Genomic DNA, 23,011 nt, shown 5'->3' with positions numbered 1-23,011 from the left:
GTTGTGTAAAATCTTACCATAACCATAGATGTCCTTCTTTTCATTGCTACAGTATTCTTCACTTGAGGGATATCCCTGTCAGATGGCGCCAGACGTTGGCCAGTATACAAAAGACTTTCACCACTGTAGGATATGTGGTACATCTGGCACAGGTTGCAGTCATACATAGGCCATAAAAGGGACATACGCACGTACCATCCTCAGAACTGAATGCCCCAGGAGGAAAGGCTGACTAAGGATTAAGTGGTGTGTGCATCCAGGAAAGACAAGAGCTCAGTGAGGAAGGTGGGAGGGATAGACTACTGCAGCAGTGAGAAGGGCATCTATGATTACGGTAACATTTTACACATTTCTATGTCCTCCAATTCACTTGCTGCAGTATTCTTCACTTGAGGGAGAGTGCCAAACCTCAAAAGGGAAGGGAGGAGGCAGGAGTAGAGGAGCTTTTAATGAAACCATGGCGGATGGCTCTGGCAAAGGCAGTTCTGGATCTGGAGACAGAACCCAGTTTGCAATGTTTGGTGAAGGTATGACTGGTAGACCAGGTGGCTGCTTCAAGAATGACACTGTTATCCAGGCCTTTGAAGAAGGCCTTGGAAGAAGCCATGGCTCTGGTAGAGTGGGCCTTTACACGGGAGGAAAGAGTCCTTCCATGGTTAGTTACCAAAATAAGATGGTTTTGGAGATCTAGGATGATATGGTCTGCTTGGAAGCAGGGAGACCCAGCACCCTGGGATGCAAATTAATGAAGAGCTGGTCAGATTTCTTGAATGGCTTAGTCTTGTCGAGGTAGAACTTCAGTTGTCTGTAAACATCCAAGGAATATAGGATCCTCTCACTGTGGTTTTGTAGGATGGGGAGTTGGATGGCTTGGGATAAAGGATGGGTTAGTCCTCAGAGACACCCTGTCCTTATGGAAGACTAGAAATGGGAGAACAGCCATTAGAGCTCCGAGTTCTGACACCCTTCTAGCTGAAGTCAAGGCAACCAGCAAGACCATTTTCCAGGTGCAAAGCCTGAGGGAAGTGAACACTGCTGTTTCAAAGGGGGGGCAGAGTCAATTTCTCTAGTAAAGACTGAGGTCCCAAGTAAGAGGGATGAGTTTCCTGGGAGGAACTGCTTCACCTCGAACCTGGAGGTGAAAGGGTGAGATAAGGGCAGACATGCAGATACAGCTGGCATGTGGACTTTGACTGCTGTATAAATCAAGCCAGCATTGAACAACTCAAACAAGTAGGATAAAACCTCTGGAATATCCATGGTTAATGGATTCTGATCCTTAGATTGGCACCATAATGAAAATCTTTTCCATTTGGAAATGTATGATTTTCTAGTGTTAAGTTTTCTGGCCTCCTGCAAAACGCTGAGCATGTCTTCAGAAAAAAGGTGTCTGAAAGAAATTAAAACCCTATCACCCACAAAGTCAACTGAAGAGTTGATTGGGGAGGGTGAACAAGGGATCCTTTGTTCTGTGTGAGAAGGTCCACTCGGTCGGGTAAGTTGTGGTGATGGCCCTGGACTAACTGAAGGGGAAACCAGTGTTGTCTTGACCAAAAGGGAGTCTCCAGCAAGACTTTTGGTTGGTCCTGCCTGATTTTGAGCAGGAGTTTTGGTATTAGAGGAAGGGGAGGGAATGCATAGACAAACACCCCTTCCATAAGAAAGCAAGGACATCCACTTTCCATGACAGAGGACTTAGGACTCTGGAACAAAATCTTGGAAGTTGTCTGCTTCGAAGGGAAGCAAATGGGTATATTTTCAGTGTACTCTATTGGTGGACAATGTCCAGGAACACATCCCTATGAAACATCTATTCAGGGGATTGAGTCCAAGATCTGCTCAGTGAGTCTGTCACAAGGTTTCTGTCAGAGGGGATGTACACCGCCTGAATGGTCATGTTGCATTTTTCCAGGAAGTCCCATATTAGGACAGCGAACATGCAAAGGAGGTATGATCTGGTTCCCCCCTGCTTTTTTCACATACCAGAGCACAGTCATGTTGTCGGTGAACAACTTCAGCAGTCCTGGGCAAAGAAGGTATCTGAAGGTTTGAAGGCCCAGGAGCAATGCTCTCATTTCCCTTATGTTCATGAGTTCCCTTTTCTAGGAGAAGAACTATCTTTCTTGAACAGTATATTTTCCCATGGCTGCATCCCAGTCCTTGTCTGAGGCATCTGTGCAAATTTCTGGAACTGGATCCAGAGAGTGGAAAGGTAGTCCTGGATTTAGGCTTACCTGTTGAGACCACCAGTGAATTTCCTTTTTCAAACAAGGGATCAGGGAATGGGTAATTCTAGAGATGTGAATGTTAGGCCCAGACCGACTTGAGAAACCACTGAAGCTTCCTCATGTGTAGTCTAGCCAGAGGTACCACGTGAATGGTAGAAGCCATGAACCCTAGTACCCTGAGAAATTCCCTGGCTGTGATGTGGTATAAAGGCAAAAGAGACAGGAAGAAAGTGTGAAGATCCTCTGCGTTTTGTGGGGTCAGAGATGCTTTTAGTATGTCTGTCTAAATTCTGCACCCAAGGAAAATGTGGTCCTAGGATGGAGACGGGGTAGATTTTATTTCTAGTTTACTGTGAACTCCAGGTTTCCCAGCAGGGAAATGGTGGTTTGGAGATTATGTTGCTGGATCTGTGGGCCTGTAAGAGTAGATCGTCCAGGTATGGGAATATCTGGAGTCCTAGTATCCTGCAATGGGCAATGAGTGGTGCTAAGCATTTGGTGAAATCTCTAGGAGCTAGAGAGAGGCCAAAGGACAATGAAGAGAATTGAAAATGCCAGCAACCCACAGAAAAACAAAGCTATTTCCTGTAATTTGGGTGAATAGAGATGTGCAATTAGGCATCATTTATGTCCAGAGATGTCATGAAACCCTGAGGAAGCAGCAGAGGGGCAAGGGTCTGGACAGTAAACATTCTGAAGGAAGGGACCTTTTGGGACAAATCCAGAATTAGCCTCCAGGGACCATCCTTTCTGAGCACCAGGATCATCCTTGAATAGAACAATTTTCCCTTGGAATTGACAGGGACTTTCTGAATGCAGCCCTGTAAGCTTGAAAGGAGGTCAGGGAAAAGGGGGGGGTCACCCCAAAAGTTGGGAGTGGATTGCCAGACCATAAAATATCAGATTCGTATGATGGAAAGGACCCAGTTGTCTTGGGTAAAATCTTTCCACACCCAGAGAGCTTCTGAGTGTTTTTTTGGAGGGGGGGCAGAGGTAGGGTAGTCACAGACTCCCTGGTCTGTCAGGAAAGGGCTGCTTTTGTTGAGGAGGGTTCTGAGGAGCCCTGGTTCTCTGAGGTCTCTATCTTCCCCTGTTCTGGTGCTGGGAGCAGCTATGGACAAAGACAGATTTTGAAGGAAAGTTCCTATGGAACTTTGGCACTGGTGAAACTAGGAGATGTTTTAAGTCCGTGAGTTCCTTGGACTTTTCTTGTAGAGACTTGAAACGTGACACAGCAGCAGGGCCAAACAGAGAAGAGTTTCTCTAGAGAGGCATCCATGAGTTTAGCTTTGAAATCATCCTGAAGTGGTTGAAGTCTGAACCAGGAAAATCATCTAAGCACAGACCCTGTTGCAGCTGCCCTAGCACAGGCATCAGCAGCATCATAGTTGCATATTATGGAATGTTTGGCCATGTGAGAAGTGGCTCCCAACCGAAAGAGGGCTAAGGTTTTTCCCCTCCAACTCAGTGAGGTATAAGATGGCAGCAGTAGCATGAGACGACAATTCTAGAAAATATTTAATCATGTGTGTCTGGTAGTTAATAGTCCTGAAAGCTAAAGTTGGTGAGGTGTAGGTCTTTTTACCTAGACTTTACAAGGATCTACTTTCCTTGTCTGAAACCAATGGGGAAGTAGAGGGGAGCATCCTGGAAGTCTTGTCAGTAGCAACTGAGATAACTGCAGGGTCTGCTTCAGGGCATCTGAAAAGAAAATTACAGTCCTCTGGGACTTTGTAAAAATGATCAGACTTCTTAGGGGCTAGGCCCTAAGAGTATGGATTTTGAGAGGCATTGTTAAATGCATCTAAAAAAATGCTGGGTGGACAAGTGGAACTGTGGAAAGAGCTAGGCAATTCCAGCAATTGGTTGTACCTGTTTTGTACATCTGAAATTTGGGTGGTATCCCCACTTGAAGTGCTCCCCCATTTTCTAGATTATTTCCCCAAAGGAAATTTTTTCCATGGGAGACCTGGCGCCTACAGACTCCTCTTCAGGAGATACATTTTCTACATGTGAGGGTATCTAGGTTGAATAGTCTAAGGATTCCTCTTCTTCAGAAGAGAAATCCTCTGATGATTCAGAATCTCTAACTCTTTTCTGGGAGGGTTTAGGGCCTGGGGAAGAAGGAGGCACTGTAGAAGTCTGTTTAAGGGGCATGAAGGCCTGGAAAAGACTTTGAGAAAAGGCCTGCCATTCAGAAGGGGCCTCTTTAGTAGTGGAAAAATGTTTTGTCTTTTGCCTTTTCTTAGCTGGAGACACTATTTTTTGAAGAGTAGGAGGACCAGATGGTGGCCTAGTATTAGATGGCTCAGACTCCGGGACTTCGGGTGCACAGTTGCAAGCTAACCTTCTAGGGTCCTCAATGCATTCAAGCCTCGTTTACTCCTCAACATCCAAAGTTGGATGTCTGCTCAACCTCTTGCGATGTGCTTGGAGCTAAAGGCAATGTGACCTCAGAAATGGGTTTGGCCTGTGACTCCAACCCAGAGATCCCACATGCCTCCAGGTTGACGAGTGTCTCGAGAAGGACATCAGATGGCAAAAGTGCAGCTGAAGGCATAGGGCTAGCTTTTTTGGTCTTATGCTTCAGTGGCTCAGTATCGGACCCTGGAGTACCCTTCCATTTGTTTAGTTAAAAGTTTTAGACGTTAGTTTTCCAAATACAAAGCTAAGAAACTAAATCTTATTCTAAGGGTCTTTGGAACAAATGATTGGCAAGTACTGCACGACTTATGGCCATGATTGGGGCCTAGGCAGAAGAGACCTGGATATGGCTGTCCTTATGTGGAATTAGTCTTCCACATTGGCACTTGTCCTTCCTGGATGACCTAACTAACAAAGAAAAAATTCCCCAACGGAGCACTTGCCTGAGAAAATGACAAAGAAAATGCCAGAAACTGCAAGACCGATGTTCAGTAGCTGGCTTTCTGACTGGCGGCAGAAAAGTTCTGAGGATGGTATGTGCACAAGTCTGTTTTATGGCCTATGTATGACTGCAGTCTATACCAGATGTACTACATATCCTACAGTGGTGAAAGTCTTTTGTATACTGGGCCAACGTCAGGCGTCATATGGTGGGGATATCTCTCCAGTGAAGAATACTGTAGCAAGTGACTGGGACGACATCAACCTGTCTGCCAAAGTGCACAGACGGTACCTGCAGCAGTATAATCCAGTAACATTCTGAGCTAACAGTCCTAGTTCTGGTAAAACAGACCTACAAGATATTAACAATATCTCAAAGTGTTTTTACAGCTGACTTCTTTGCATAGCTGTAAGTAACCTGGTATACTAAACTAAGCTGAACTCTAATAAACATATAAACTTCATTGGAACCTACATCCCACCTGGCGACAACACCCACACATGAGAAAACATATTAAGCTGGTCTGAAAAATCCCTACCCCAAGAAACTATTATCACGGGTGACTAATACTGATTGGACTGCATGCAGTTCTCAAAATCCCACTAATCACATTAATCTGTATGGCTTCACCCAGCTCAAACAAATCCCCACCAGGATCAGCAAGTCATCTAATAAACAATCCATACTCGGATGGATCTTAATAAACCACTCCATACCATTCACTCTGGCTGTCTTCCAGACTGCCTGCATGACCATCTCCCAACCTATATAATCAGACAAAGAACGAATGCAAAGAAACAACCACGTACCAAAAAATAAGGACTATGAAACAATTTAACCCCAAAAACTTTATCAACTCCCTAAATCACTCCAACTGGCTGCCACTGAAACATCTTCCCCTGGAAGATGCTATCCATCAATTTAATAATACCTTCCTCTCTATCCTAAACACTCAAGCTCCTACCAGGACCGCACAAGTAAAATCCAATTATGCCCCATGGCTAAAAGAAATAAGGTCTCTATTAGTAGCAAGAGATAAAGCCTAGGATCAGTGTTGCAAAACAACACTACCAGCAGCTTAGAAATAAAGCAAAGAAACAAATTAAGCAAGACAAAATAAATTACTACACCGATATTCAAACTAAATACCAAAAGAACCCTCAAAAATTCTGGTCAGCAATAAACAATCTACTCCAACCAGGTAAAGCTAGTGCTCTCCAAGCCGCTACTCCAAATAATTAAGAAAATACTGCTACCCAATTCAATAAATACTTTACTGAAACCATATTAGCCCTATCTAGAAAACAGCCCCCCTCCCCATCTCCAGACACTCAAGTCCAAGTAAAGATGACTACACCTTCTCCCTTCAACCTGTCTCATCTGTAACAATTAAAAATCTTCTTAGAAAACTAAAGCCCACTACCCTAGCTGCAAACTACCATCATTTCTAAAACTAGCAGCAGAAGCAATAGCCTACCCAGTTTCAATACTTGTAAAACAGATCCATATTATAACACCAAGTTCCAACTATTTAGAACATGTCCCACATAATTCCACTTCACAAAGGAGGCAACTCTACTGAGCTAGCTAACTTACTGTCCTACTGCTATCTTATCCTCTGTCTAAAATATTGGAGAGAATTGTTCAGACACAACTCATGCATTACCTGCAAACAAATAAGCTATTACCCCCATACACAGCACGGTTTCTGACCCACAAAACAATACTACTAATGCCCTGTTATCTTTCACCAACACAATAAATCATCATAGAAACAATAATAAATATGTATCCTCTATTTTCTTAGACCTATCAAAAGCCTTTGACATGGTTTCACACAGCAAACTCCTAGCCCCCCTCTCAGAACTAAAATTTTCTCAATCTGCACTTGCCTGGTCCCAAGACTATCTGACTGGACACCAGCAAGCAGTATGTTGGCAAGGAGATCTATCACCCCTTCTTCCTGTGACCATAGGTATTCCCCATGGCTCCATACTAGGTCTCCCTTATTCTAATTATTCACAAATAACCACCATACCTCAGTCCCACATGCATCCCTTTATTCAGTATGCCAATGACTCCACAGTAATATGTGCTACCCCTTCCATACAAGAACTACAAACACTAACACAAGATTCCGTTCTTTCAGTCGAATCATGGCTAACAAACTCCCACCTTATCCTGAATCCCAGTAAAACCAAACTTATGTTGTTCCACCCAACTAAAAGTACTACCCTTTCTCCTCTTTTAATACTGAATCTACAAACAGGACCATCATCATTCCCACTACTCATACTAAGCTACTACGGGTTGAAATAGACAATAACATGAGATTTGCCATCCACACATCTCAAACCATAAAAAAGTGCACAAAGAACTAGGTACTGTGTATAGAAACAAATTTTACCTCACAAACACCACAAAAGCCATGATAACTCAAGCCCATTTGATCTCACCTCTCCTGTACGCATCACCCATATTCACTAACCTCAGAAAATCTGACCTTGCAAAACTTGAGATGTGCTATAACAAAATTGCTAGATTTGCAACCAATTCAAACTTCAGGTCTCATCACTGTAAATCACTCGGGCAGCTCAACTGGCTCGAGCTTCCCCAACTCCTGCTTTACTATCAGCTAACCATGGTCCAGAAAATACTCTAAGAAAGAAAACACACCTGCCCTGCAAAACCTACTACAACCATGCTCTAGTACTAGAACTTTAAGACCCAATAACAAATCCCTGATAAAAGATTCCACTGCCAATAATCAGGCTGGGGAATCCCTCTTCTCCAATTTTATAGCTAAAATTTGGAATAGATTACCTCCCAACATAACATCCACCACAACCTCAGGAGAATTCAAACATTTAAAAAACTCACCTATCCAATAAATGGATATGTCCATGTATGGCTCCCGACTAAACAGCTTGCTCCTAATACTGCTTTTATTGATTTAAGTGTCATCATCTGTATTTTCTAATACAAATAATATCTAATACACTGCTAACTATGCCTGTCTGTAACGTACTGTATTTTTTGACTGTCTTCAACTGTGTTTGTCATATATATTATACTTGAATCTTTGTTAGATACACTTATTTTATGTGGAGTTTATTCTCTGGTCCTCCACTGAAAAAGAACCTTGTGTTCAGTCAGACTTTCCCAGTAAATAAATGTACAATAAATAAACTAAGTTAACACACATTGAACTAACAACCAAATTCAACAAAGAAGAATATTGTGTTTGGGAGAGGAGTACGAAATCCTACAACTTTCTCTGCTAGGCATCTACAATTCAGATACTGAAGGTGTCAGCTGACAGTACGTTTTTGGCAGTATCAAAACAAGAAATACTAGTGTAAAATGGACAGAGATAGAGGGGCAGGCTTTCTCTACAGTTAGCGAACATAACATAGCATAGACATGAGTGTTTCTGAACACATATCTCTACAAATACAAATCAATAAGTAACCATCAATAAGGATACACTAACACTTAAACCAACACAGTTTCAGTCATTATCCACTATAAATAGCTTCTTCAGCCTGGCTTAAAGCAGCAATGGTGAGCAGCACAATTCTGCCTTTGGAGGTGCATGTTTTTATATGTCCTATTGTGTAGCAAGAAAAATTAATTAATTAAGAGACCGCAGTGAACTATGAACTATGAACTGCGGCTCTGTTAATCTTCTGCTTCTGGCAAGAGAAAACTTAAGTTCCATGCACTAGATTCTAGTTTCTAAATAAGGCAATTTTAAGAGGTTTTTCAAATCATAAATTGCAGTATTCATTATCAAGTCATACTGCAAGTTATGACTGGAAATGTGAACGGAGAGTAGCATACTCTGCACTACTATAAGTACCAAGGAAAAAACTAAATGGAAGTAATTTGAAATTCTAGATACTGTTACATCCATAAAGGAGATAGTGGAAATGGCAGTAGCTGGCTAATTTCTTAAACCTTTTAAGGGATAGGACTTAAAAAAAAATCCTTGTATATGTAAAATGAGGGGAGAGTAGCAGTTAAAAAAAGACAGAACAAAGGACAGGATAACTATTACAGAAGTCTTATTACTTCAATGTCACAATTCTATTCATTTGTTTGAATGAAATTAACACTTTTCAACACTGTAGAACTAAAACTTTTATATGTGAACATGACAGAACATTTTCCTGTAGGGCATTTTATTTACTCGACAGCTGAATGAGAGAATAAGCCAATCTATACTGCCCTTTAGCTGTATTTAATATTTTATTTAATATTCCCCCACCTCTTCTCCACTTGTCCTATGCTCTCTTGAATGACTCTATTGATTCCTTCTCCGCTGCCTTTCTGGACGTTCATTCCATGGGTCCACACATACCTCTCAACTGTCCATATTTCAGAGGGATGATTCTCATTTGCTCTCAAATGTTTCTTCCTCAATTTGGAAATTTTGAGAAGTTTCAAATTAACAGTGCTTTCATTTTAGAAGAGCACCTAATTTGGATGCCCTTTTCCCAATTATTTTTTGCTTTGTCCATAATTCTGGAGGTAAAAGTTGAGAAGTATGGGTCTATATACTTACACAGGTCCAGGAAGTAGATGTCCACTCCCCCTACATTTGTTCTTCCTGTTCAGCATGTCTACTGCACATCTATCTGACGATACTCATGCTGTGCCACCATCTCTGAGCTCTAGTGACAAAATCTTTAGTTTTTCACAGAACTTCCTATCCATCCAACTGACCTTTCCGATAGCTTTCCTCTGGACTCCTTCAAGCAGTCTGATATCCTTTCGGTACTTCCTCCACAACAACACACATTGTGAACTGACCAGGACCTGATATTGGTGAAGCATTACCTCTCTGCTTCTGGAGACAGTTCCTTTGAGGATACACCTCTGCACTCTATTGGCTGCAGTAGCTGCCCCCTACTCTGCTCCTAGTGGTTCAATCTGACTGTGATTAATACTTCCAGGTCCTTTTGCTGTCATCAGTCCTGTTCCTCACAAATGACACTTCACACCAGGATTGCTGGGGTTCAGGTGCAATTACTCTGCATTTGCCTGTATCAAACCTCATGTCACCTGCCAAGCTGTTCGGCCTTTCAAAAGCCTCCTTTAGACTACTTTCCTTGCTGTCCTCTATTGTTGCCCCTAACTCTTCTTCAGAGTTAAGAGGCTGATCCTGTTCTCTATTTTCTCTGACATGTTTGAAACACACTGAACAATAATAGAACTAGGATTGACCCCTACAGTACTCCATTAGTCACTTTTCCATATTCCTGACACTGTCCCTTAAGCCACAACCCTCTTTGTTCTACTATTAAACTATATAGCAATACATTGTTTAGCCTTTATTGTACCCAGGCCTCTCCTGATTTTCTAGCAACTTCATGTGCGAAAGTCCAAGTAGGTCATATTAACAAGTTTTCCCTGTAAAGTTCTACTGTAACAGTCATATAAGCAGATAATTCTTGGCTATAGTAGGGTTCTTCTGGTAAAGAATCCATGACTGTTACACTAGTAAGGCAAGTAGTCTTTCCCTCCAAGATTTTTCATATATGACCCTCCTTGCTAATGTTGTTAAAATAAAAGGCCTGAAACTCTTTGAATTTCTCCCCCACCCCATATAAGGTTAGCAGAGTGGTTTTCTTCTTCTGTGCCTGCCAGAATTATTAACCATTATTAAAAAGTACTGTTTATGATGGACCAAAAGAAAGAAACTTAATGAAAGATTGCTGGAAAAGGTGAGGAAAGTGATCAATACGTTTAAAATGGCAGTTGAGAAATATTAAATGTTTGTTTGTTTCTTTCGGCTTTTCGATGTGCATGTTTATTTAGTGAATCATACAGAAATATTAAATGTATGATTCACTAAATAAACATGCACATCTCAGACCTGAAAAATTACAATGGGCTAATGATCCTTACTTCTTTCTCGAATATAAAATCAAGCTACACCTCCCAGCTTACTTGAGCTTATAAATGAATCCTCATGTATACTTTCTGACAGAACATGCACATAATACCTTCTCTACCCTCAGAACTTACCATGTCCCAGAGGGCCAGCTGCCGCTCACTCATACGACTGAAGCCCGTTGTAAATATCTTGTTGTTTCCAAGAAAAATGGCTCTCATTGGTCGGGCTCCTTCATGTGCTTTCTCAATCTCCTGGGATCATGAAAGACATGCAGACATGAGCAGAAAGAAGGCAGAGAAGCACAAAGGGTAAAAGCAGACATGTTAGGATAAAGGAAGACAGATAATAGCAGGGTAGAGGCAGACAGCACAACAAACAAATGAAGCAACATCCAACATTCATTAAGGAATTAACACAACAAAAGTGTAGGAAAAGGAATGAAAAAGGGGACATCAATAGAAGGAGACAACAAAAGCGAAAGCGTATATGAAAAAAATATCAGTCATCAAAGAAAAGATGTTAGCATGAGAAATAGCAAAGAAAAGAGAAGGACAGAAAGAATGTGAAAAGGGAAAATTAACAGCAAAACCAAAAGAAGGATGGGAAAATGCAAGCCAGTAATGGAGAAAAGTTGATCATGACAAGGAGAGAGGTGGAAGGTACATTAAACATCAAGATGTGAAAGATGGATGCAATGACAGTGGAATAAAGGAATGAAGTGGGAGAAAAGAACGGAAACATAAAATGGAAAACAGAAGTTAATTCAGATATTTTAACATAGCATTTCACAACATTTTCTCTTGTATATTACTGCTACAGCATAGGTTCGTTAGCTAAACTTAGAAAAAAGGCAATTCACTCAGGCATCCACAATGCTCCCTGAAGAGTAGATTAGTCATACCCTGTGTATCATAATAGTAACAGTAGATTATAATATGTTAGTTTGTGGTTGTTGTCTTTGCACATACAGTAAAGTTAGTAAGCAGGTCACCACGCAAAAGACACGGTCTACTGTGATGTATGGTCCATGTTACTTTCTTGCATTTTTTTTAATGATTTTGAGAAGGCTTGCATTTTTTTCTATTTCCTGAGGAGGGCTTAATATAGCAATACCGGAGTTAGAAAATGCCTGTTAATGTAAATGGGGAATTACCATTGCAAATTTTCAAGTAGGCCATTTAGTGTTCTTAGGCTGACAGTACAGGTCTGCACATATGTTTATAGTTGTATGGAAGTGATATTGAATATGCCACTAAATGATAAACAGTATTATAGCTTTCAGCTTACTGTTTCCAGAAACACTAAAAACCAAAACAGGAATAGGCAAATATTTGAAACCAGGGTTACTTTAAATAGTGGCATTACTGATGCAGAAAACTGACAGAATAAGCCCACCTGAACCAACATATAATTGCTAAAGTAAAATGAAGTCTGCAACTGTACCAACTGTCATTAATTATTCAATGATATTCACAACTTTTTTTCTCAAAACTCAGTAATGACTTTAGGAGGGACACAGCAACATTTTGAGTCAAAATCAGAAACTTCCTTGAATATCAAGGAAAGCTGTGAGATGTAAGCAGTAGAAAGACTGTCAAATGTTGGGAGTTTGCCATTCACATGGTGAGCTGAGAAGGTGGTGATGCTACATGTTACAAAAGTTTTAAGTAGTCACATGGAAAACAAGAGCCTGTGTGAAGTGTTCTACACAAATTCCAGGTGATACCTAAAGTTAAATATAGGGGACTTGCAGACATTGGACCCGACCCAGTTTGGCTTCGTCAAGGGAAGATCATGCCTTTTGAACTTGGTCGACTTCTTTGAAACAGTCACCAAGGCCATTGATGAGGGAAAGGCAGTCCATACAGCCTACCTTGACCTTGCAAAGGCTTTCGACACAATACCCCACTCGGGTATTGTAGAAAAACTTACCAGCTTAAATGTAAACCCATATGTCACAAGATGGGTTGCAAACTGGCTTAAGGACAGAACCCACAGGGTTAGAGTTGCTGGCGCTATGTCAGACTCCAAGCCGGTCACAAGTGGTGTCCCACAGGGCTCGGTCCTTGGCCCCCTATTGTTCGGCATCTACTTCTCAGAAGTACAGGCCAACATGGGAGGACTTTGGCTGACAAAGTTTGCAGACGACTGCAAACTGGGCGCCATAGTGGTAAGTGCATCGGACACGGATATCCTTCAGAAGGTACTCACGGAAACAGATAGCTGGTGCCAGAGCCATGGCCTGAAGTTAAACGCCAAAAAATGTATAGTCATACCCTATGGGAAAAACAAGGTAACCCCAAGCTACCATATAGGTGGCAATCCACTAAGCACAGAAGAGGTTATCAGGGACCTGGGAAGGGACCTGGGAACCCAGGTTGACAGTGGCCTTTCCTTTGACACTCACGTTGCTAAAGTGGTTAGAAAGACCTTCTACATTGCCCACCTGATCATGAAGGGATTCACATCCACATCTAGTGAGGTCATTGTTCCCCTGTACTCTTCACTTATCAGACCAATGATCGAGTACAATGCCCCATTCGGGATGTATCTCGCCCGACATCTGCAGCAATTGGAGAGACCCCAAAAGTTTCTCACCAAAAGGATAAAGGGACTCCAAAATCTGTCATATGCTGCCAGATTGAAGAAACTCCAGCTCTATTCAGTCGCATACCGTCTGCTCAGAGGTGACATGTGCCTGACATGCAAGGCCATGTCCAACCCAGAATTAATGGACATGCTCCACCTGAAAAAATCCAAATCCACCAAAACCACTAGAGCAAGTGACTTAAACCTTAGCACGGATATAAATAGGATGTGCTGGAGGGATAGATTTATCACTCAGAGACTCCCTATGCTGTGGAATAGAGTCCCGGTCCATGTGAGGCAGAGCACCTCGCTGGCTCTGTTCAAGAGAAATCTTGACCTGTGGATGGGAGATTGTAGGTTTACCCCGGGAATCATCTCTGTGTCACTGCTGGACAGAGGCACAACAAATTAATGGGTACAGTATTTTTTCACATAAGGGGTGGCGTAAGCCACAAAAATTCGGGCTAGGCTTATAAATGCCTTGGGGCAGATAGCCTAGTATAAACCTATGAACCTATAACTAGATTCATGAGACACTTGGGTTGCTTAACTGATGTCATCATGCTGAGATGCCATGATCACTGCAATAGGCATGAAGTTTAGGTTTCTCTGCATGACTTCGCAGAGGAGAAATTCCAAAAAAAAAATCTTTGCTGAGCATCAATAAATCTACAGACTTGAAGAGGAAAAGTAACCTCTCTAGAGTGCTGATAGCCTATCAACAAAGATACTTCTTTGCTGCATCCCCTGGATCCTATTGAATTTAGGCACCTACAGTCCTTTTCAGCAATCTATTGCATTTCTCAGCTTTCAGTGGTCCAGTGGACTACTATCCTAGCAAAACACTGTTTCATGTGTAAGCTTAACACAAGTTGTTGCCCAGCACAAAGGAAGGACATTACTGCCTAGAACAATCTTAGAACATAGCTTTTCGGTTCTTTCTGCCCCTAAGCAAAAGGTCAATGGGTAAGCATATGACTTTATGGATTCCTTACAGGACTATACATTGTCACTCAGAAACATACAAATATATATAGCATTTTAGTGTTGTAAAGCTGTGGATGAGGCATCCTTCCTTGACTGAGTCATCATACTATTATTAGTAATTATTTGTCTTCCTCTTCATGAGGTTGAAGAGGTATGAGAAATAGTGCAGACCACCAATGGCTATGAAATGCATGACAGTTCTCTGATCTCATTACCTTTATTAACATGTTGAGTAGTAATGATGATGGCAGGGGAAGCATGCAAAACATATCCTACCTTGTCTAACACTTACATCCTCACTGGAGCTATGTAGAACATATGAGGTTTACGAAAAGTGCAGTTACATAATCCACATTCTGAATCCTGTTCTATGATTCCTTACTGAATGACTATCTACAGTAGTTCTAACAACCCTGTGAAGGAAGATGTTAAACGCATTACCTTTACTGAAGCCAAGGACCACTAACAGGGTAAGCAAAGATTTAGCTACTACTCCTTCACAGTGCCCTTTCTATCTGAAGTTATCACATGATAATAAGGCACTAAGCATGCAATAAGGTCGTGAGGGACTTGGGCACCCAGGTTGATAGCAAACTGACTTTTGACCACTATATTGTCAGTGTTATACGGAAAGCTTTCTACACTGCCCACTTCATTAGTAAGGGACAAGGTGGTCATAGCATCCCTGCATTCTTCCCTTATAAGACCCATTATTCAGTACAATGCCCCTTTTGGCATGTACCTCATAAAGCACATGCAGCAGCTGGGGAGACTACAGAGGTTCCTCAACCAGAGAATCCACGGCCTCAAACATCTACCCTACACAGACAGGCATAAAGCCCTGTCCCTCTACACAGTCTCCTACAGACTCCTCAGAGGTGACCTCTGTCTGGCATACAAAGCAATTTCAGACCCCGGCATGATGGGACTTGCTGCATATCTGCAAGTCAAGCTCCACTCGAGTAACCCGCACCCATGACCTCAACCTGGTCGTGACACCAACAGGATTTGTTGGCGGGACAGATTTGTGTCCCACAGACTCCCCCTTTTGTGGAACAGACTCCCTCTCCACGTAAAGCAGAGTACCTCATTAAACCTTTTTAAGCGCAACCTAGATAACTGGATGGGGAACAGAAAATACACCCCGGGATTCCACCTGTGTCCCTGACTTGACAGTGGCATACAGTGTTGACTTGCTGGAACATGGGCTAAATTCTTGGCTAGGCTTGTAAGGGCCTCAGGTCCAATAGCCTAGCAATTTCCTATGAAGGAACTTAATGCCTATCAGGTAATGCAATAATATACAACATGAGAGTTATCTTGTCACTGTGCTATCTAAACAAAAAAGTTTAGATGACCAATGGGTTTTTACTTTGGCCAAAAGTCAAAGTCAGTGGTCTACAGTATGTAACTCTCAACCTAGCAGAGATTCAGATATGATGGCCTGTAGTCCTAGGATGTTTAAAGGCTGCCTACCCCAAGATTATCTGGGCTTCATCACCAGTGGCGCTGTCAGCTGCTATGTGATAGGAACATGCCATGCAGTCTCATGGAGTACTTCATTTGATTCTGATGTTTGCACCTGAAATGAAAGACAACACTAGGACAGCCTGATACCAAGACTCCTCCTGTAGCTTCACAATACTTGAATCAAGGAAGAGTCAGACAGCACTGGACCTATGGAGTGAAAGCTATAAATGGCCACAATAAATGCATGATTTCTAGCCTACAGTACACAAGAAAAAGTCTGACTGTCCTTTTGTCTGTATGAATCAACATGAAATGTAAAGTCTAATGTGGGCAAATGCACTAGCCATGTGTTTCTCAAATAACAAGAGCAGACACTGTATAGAAGTTGGTCCAGCTCAAATGAAGTCCAAGTCTGAAATTTGCTGTAGAATATGGGGTATATACATCTTTAAATATTAAAGCGTTGGTTTCAAGATCATGCATGTCAAGTGAAGAACTTGCTTTCTAAAGATCTCATGTTGAATATAGACTTTATGGAGGTCAGATCACATCAACAGTGTTTGCCTTATTCACCATCCAGACACCACAATAAGACTCTCAAACTAGGAAAATATATTTGTCTTCTGATGTGAAGAAATACATTTGTTTTAAACAGTCTTGTGCCCCTCTACTCATCACTCATCAGACCCATCATACAGTACAACGCCCCATTTAGGATGTACCTTACAAGACACCTGCAACAGTGACGTACAACTTACAGCAGAAAACTGTCCAAATGAAACCACCAAGAATTCTTTCACTTCAAGGAAACTTGGCAGAAAACTGGTAGGTTTGGATAGATGAAGAACAGCTGACTATGTAGCTTAGCATAAATATATATGTTTGAGTGTATAGCCACTGTAAGCAGTAGTGTTTGGATGCAATAAATTCAGTGAAAAGGTTGATAGTAAACAAGTTTGGGCGAAAAAACTCAGACCATTGTAAAACATATTCAGAAAGTTTTTCTACAAAGCATCACAGAGACTGCAGAAGATGTTATTTAATCTACAGAAGTTTAACTTGAAAGTGAAATACAAACAAGGCAAAAAAATAACACAGTGGTTGAAAGGAGCACATTTTCCAGAGAAGTATGAAGAACTCCTAGAAGGAAAAGTATGGATTCTTTGGATAACACTGCTGGTATCAATAAAAAAAAGAACAAAAGAATTTCAGAGATGTTAACACTGAATTGGAAATAAAAAAAAAAAAAAGACATTATAATGAAAGGATGAAGTGAGCAAAAATCACCACCAAGGAAAAAACATTCAGTCCTACTTTTCCCTTAAAAAAACGATAAGTAGTCTCTGGGACTTAATGTTCAAAGCTGACAAGATTAGCTCTTAACCAAATAAGAAGACAAATGACTGCGAGAGTGCAAATGACATCTGGGAACAGCTCTGCATAAAGGAAACTTAAGAGATACAATGTATTGGCTAGGAATGTTGACTTAAATAGGGCAAGTGCTGCAAAAGTTTTACTCTCAGCAGTGCATACCATACTAACAATGCAAAGGAAGAGATGCTGGCACAAACAGTACAATATCATTCATGGGACAGAAGAAACTGATTTGCTCCTGGTCAAAGCAGTACTGTACTTTGCGTGTGTCTATTATTATTCCAAGCACTCTAATATAATCAAAATACAAAAGGCAGTGGAAGTATGATTAGTGCAGGTGAAAGCCAATGGCCCCTCTATCAGCACCCAATCAGCCCATTTGTTCCAAAGTTATGGGAGCCAAGAATCCCTGGGCATGGTGAGAGTACTACAGCCCAGTCAAGCCTGGCTGGGAATCCCCTTAAGCTTGTCTGCTCTGCAGTCAGAATTGGGTGGTTGCGAGGTGGGTCATCTTGATGATCCCTGCGGGCCAGTCAATCCTCTCCCCTGGTGAAGAATCTTCCTCCCTATAGCTCTTCCAAGCTCTGCTATAGCTGCCCTCCAAGGGGAAGAATGCTTGCACAAACTGATTTCTTTTCTGCTGTGCGACTTGCACGTAAGAGCATGGGATCACTAGGCTCAAGGTCCACAGGATAAACACCAAATGCATCCAGTAAGTGTGACCCATATGGCCAGAGCTGCCTCCCTCCACCCCAGGATGGACCAGTTGGCAACATCCCCTCACTCTCATTGTCCCTTGCCAGGGGTTTATCCCTCTAAGCTACAGAGCTGGCTTTAAAGTTCTTGAGATCAGGGAACAGCTGAAGATCATATATTCAACAATGGCTCACAATATAAAAGTCAGACATTCAGAAGATTTACATGTAAGTGGGAGTTAGAGCATGTCGTATCCAAACAGTTCATATAATTTTCAGTCAAATGGACAAGTATGAAAAAGTCCTGTAGGAGCAGAGTCACTGCTGCAGCACAATTCTTATTTTTTAAAATTCACTAAAGGCAGATGTCTGGCTTCTGGTATAACCTCTATAGATTTCAGACATTCTTCATAAGGTGTCTGTCTCTTCTCCTAAGCCAAAATGTCGCTAATGCAAGGATGAAAAGGGAGAATAGCTTGCATCATCTTCATTTCCACCGCATCATTCTTCAATTGCTGCCTGCCAACCATCAGCCATTCTGTAATCATTCAGCCTAACTATTCTCCAGTGCAGTGAGAGCTGATTGCGAGAGGCTGTCATCTATGCAGTTATCAGGTGCTTTGTTCATATAGCCCTAACCCCTCTGCCACTGGCTGACATGTGCTTGCATATGTGACAGCCTGCTATGCCTTCCCATGCAGATGTGCAGATTACTGCACACATCCCACAAAGGCCAGTGCTAAATGCTGCCTGCAGTGCATGTCTTCTCCACTAGGGTCTGTTGTGCGGTGGGATGAACTGCCTCCCTCTCCACACGATGGATGAGTTGATACTGGTCAATCACTCCCAATCTCTGATCAGCTCCTCCAGTGCCTAATCTGCTACTCAATCTTGGGTCACCTGGATCAGAGCTAAGGCTTTGTGCCTGTATACCAAGGAGCCAGACTATCTTTGTGTTTTTGGCTGGACAGTTGCCTGCCAGTACACACTGTTACTGGTGGAGCAAAAACAAATGGACCTTCTCCTCCCCTGTTCTGTAAAATCTCTGGGAAACTAAAATGATTGGTCCCCATATCTTCAGGCTCTCTCATGTGGAATGTCTGAAAGATTCAATCACAGCATAGGGCATAAAGGGGAAAGATAACATGAGATTATACTACACTACTGACATTACCTGAACATCTAATGTTATGGCAAATACTCTCTCACACAACAGTACTGTTTTCACTGCAGGAATCACTGTTTTGTATAATCTCTCTCAGCAATAGGAAAAGTGCTAAAGTGGCTACCCCACTGCTGAAGACGAAACTACAGCAGGTTCTGAAGGACATAAATAACAATGCTTGCCCTGTTCAAAGGTTTGGCTTACGTTAATTGGAAAAACATGTGCTTGGTTTTCTATGTGGTTGCCTCACAAGCACTATAATCTGATACGGTCTACAAAAAACTGTTGAGATTCCAACTGCCCCGATAAAATGGGATCTGGTTGGACACTATTTCTCAATGGATTCATAACAAAAGGCGATGCAGTTTACTCGCAACTTATAAAAATGGGTTTGCCTGATGTGAAGGACACAAATAACTGCTCATACTGCATGAAATCTTTACTTAACAGGTAATACCTAACATGTCTTTAAAAATCTGAAAGATGCAACACCCTTTCAGCCTTGTTCCGAGAGCTAGGTAGAAAATAGGCTACTAAATTAAGTGCCAGCTCTATGTTTTGCATGAATGAAGAGTTAGTTCGTGGGCTCAGTTTGCCCACAAAGTGCATGGAATTTTGCACACGTGGGCTTGAAACTCTCAGATACTTATACCTGAGGTGATTGTCAGCAAAAATAAGGCAATCACTGCAAGAACTTGGGGCCCACTGAGAAGATGGGCTTAGATGGGGTACAGTTGGCCTTTAATGGATAAACCTAAAGCCTCAAGGAGGAAGGGCTGCCATTTTAGGTAGATTTAAGTTGAGGACACCCTTGTGAAACAGCTTTAATATTGAGTAGGATGGGGGATCCATGGGGAGATGTGATGCAATGGCACAGAGATGCACCTTAAGAAAAGTTCCTACTAAAAGAGCTTGGACAGATATCTAAAGACTTCTGGCTCTGTGGCTTTATCTGAAGTGCCAGCCCTAGGTTCAAACCACAAAAGAAACATCTTTGCTTTAGCTAAACATGATTCTCTGGCACTAGGCCTTCTTACCTCCTGCAGAATCAGCAGCACTTCCTCAGAGATGATGTCCTTGAAGGACATCTGGCTAAGATCAGCCCAGTGTCATTGAATGAGATCACACAGAGATTATTCATGCTTCTAGCTTCAAACTCTTTCAGCTGGGATGTACTCGCGATCCTTCCTGCTGAGCTAGCAGGGCAGAGGTCTAAAGGAGGAGCATTGGTCCCTCTCAAGTCACCTAATCCTCAATGGAGTAACATGGCTAGGTGTACTACACAAGGACTACCAAGATCATTTTCATTCCATGCATTCTGGCCTTCTCTGCAGCATCATGGAGATTGTGGGTATGGATTGCAAGGCAGACAAAAGTTACATTATCCATGAGATGAAAAATGCATTTACTGCCCAAGCTTCCCTGCACCAGTAGCTGAAACAAATCTCCTCAGGTGGCACTTTCATCTTTGAAGCAAAAAACCTACCCCTGATGTGCCCACCTTCTGTTAAGCTCCTGGAAAACAGAAGGATTCAGATCTCTACTTGTAATCATTTATCACTGACTTGTTTAGCTAGTCTGCTGCTCGGCTCTGATGTGAAGGGAAGTAGGAAGCGTGAAGGTGAAGGCCCAGGTAAAAGGCTATTTCCTGGGCTTTCACTTCTAGCCTGCACAAGCTGCCCTCTTTTTGTTCATATACCACATCACAAAGGATATGACCTTCATGGTTCCAGAGTGTTAGGCTGTCTTGAAAATCCATCACTTCCATCAGGTTGATATGCTTCTTGAACATGACTGCCCTCCAGCTGCCCTGCCCTGCCCCTTCAGCAGGTCCATGTGGGTCTCTCAAGCTAGATCCAATCTATCTATAATTGATATCTACTTGTTTTTAGGAGTATAACAGATATCCTTTTATTACCTGCTAAGACCACCATCTGAATTTCTCCGATACTTATAGCACAAGGGACACACTGGGAACTATGGGAAAAGTAGTTGGCAAGCAGACCAAAATTTAAAAAATAACATTAGCATTTTGAACTTGGAAACTCTTAGAAATCTATTCATTCTAGAGAGATGCAGACTAGACCTCAAAGGGCCATCTCAGTCTGGAATTAGAAAAAAAATTCTAAAAATAAAATTCCGTTCTATGTTACTTCAGGGGAGGAAATCTCTCTATTAGCCTAAGGTGCTGTTTCTAGACTGGTCATTCTAGTTTCTCTTCATATGGAGACAGGTAGACACGGCCTTTCTACAAAGGAGGAAAAGCTTTGACTTATCTAGCAGCCTGATGAACTTCCTTAAGTATTTCTTTACAGTTGCTGAAAACCAGCATTCTTTAAAGTGGGCCAACCTCCCTTCCAGAATGTGGGCTAACAGGAGTCGGCAACAGCTAGGGGGGTGTACAGGTGAAGGTGGGAGGTGGAAACAGTCAGTACTGTCCACTGGTGTCCAGAGGAAAAAAAAAAAAGACTCTTCCTATTTTACTGATTGCCTTTGCAGTCTTCCATGCCTGTTTCTTTCACAGGTTCATAGGTAGGTACTAGGCTATCTGCCTGATGGCATTTATAAGCCTAGCCAGAATGTATAGGCTTTCGCCGCCCCCTTAGATTAGTTCCCTGTGCCTCTGTCCAGCAGAGCCACTGAAGTGATCCCCGAGGTAAACTTTCTGTTTCCCATCCACTCGTCAAGGTTGCTTTTGAAGAGTGTTAGGAAGGGGCTCTGCCTAATGTAGATTGGAATCTTGTTTCAAAGCATGGAAGTCTCTGGGACTGCAATCTATCCCTCCAGCATGTCCTATTTATTTTTGTGGTGAGGTTTAGATCCCTAGAGCGTGTGGCTCGAGGGGATAAGGTTTTCTTTAGGTGGAGCATGTCCATCAATTCTGGGTTGGACATGGCCTTGTATGTCAGGCAGCGATCACCTCTGAGTAGGCAGTATGCAACCGAGGACAGCTGGAGTTTCTTCAGTCGAGCTGCATAGGGCATCTGTTTGAGGCCAGTGATCCTCTTGGTGAGGTACTTCTGTGGTCTTTCCAGCTGCTGCAGGTGTCTTGTAAGGTACATCCTAAATGGGGTGTTGTACTCTATGATGGGTCTGATGAGTGATTAGTGATGAGTAGAGGGGCACAATGACTTCTTTTGATCTGGATGCGAACCCTTTTGTGATTAGGTGGGCCACGTAGAAGGATTTTCTAACCACTTTGGCAATGTGATTATCAAAGGTGAGATTACTATCTACTTGGGTCCCCAGATCCCTTATGTCTTCCGTATTTAGGGGACTACCAACTATGCGGCAGTTTGTGGGTACTTTGTTTTTTCCAAAGGGGATGACTATGCACTTTTTGGCATTTAGCTTGAGGCCATGATTTTGACACCAGGTATCGGTCTCAGTGAGACCCTTTTGGAGGATGTCTGTGTCAGTCGGAGAGTCAATTATAGCCCCTAGTTTGCAGTTGTCTGTGAACTTGGTCAGCCATAGTCCTCCCGTGCTTGCCTGTACCTCTGAGAAGTACATGCCGAACAGGAGGGGTCCTAGGACTGAGCCCTGGGGAACGCCACTTGTAACTGGTTTAGAGTCGGACCTAGCTCAGCTTAATGGGTCCCTCTTGGACTGCTTTCTATAGAAAGGCATTCATTAGAGCTGTTCCCGCTTTATCTGAGGCCAGATGAAATAACTTGTTTAACAGACTGCATGACGTTTCCTTTCTCTTTTAATTTTTTGAGGGTTTGTGTGTGT

At 42.3% G+C, this 23,011-nt stretch overlaps 1 protein-coding gene across 2 annotated transcripts in view; it reads right to left on the bottom strand.

Annotated features, from left to right (window-relative positions):
- Nucleotides 1–23,011, bottom strand: part of CORO1B (coronin 1B) — a 626,540-nt gene that overhangs the window by 176,910 nt on the left and 426,619 nt on the right. For both annotated transcript variants that reach the window (XM_044084070.1, XM_044084068.1), the window contains exon 6: nt 11,128–11,247. In XM_044084070.1, coding sequence (XP_043940005.1) covers nt 11,128–11,247 — 120 coding nt within the window. The remainder of the gene's footprint in view (nt 1–11,127; nt 11,248–23,011) is intronic.

The sequence above is a fragment of the Protopterus annectens genome, chromosome 9.part0 (genome assembly GCF_019279795.1).
Source record: "Protopterus annectens isolate FY-2018-M chromosome 9.part0, PAN1.0, whole genome shotgun sequence".
Lineage (NCBI taxonomy): Eukaryota > Metazoa > Chordata > Ceratodontiformes > Protopteridae > Protopterus > Protopterus annectens.
The sequence above is the reverse complement of the archived record's forward strand: the minus strand, read 5'-3'. Positions and strand labels throughout refer to the sequence as shown.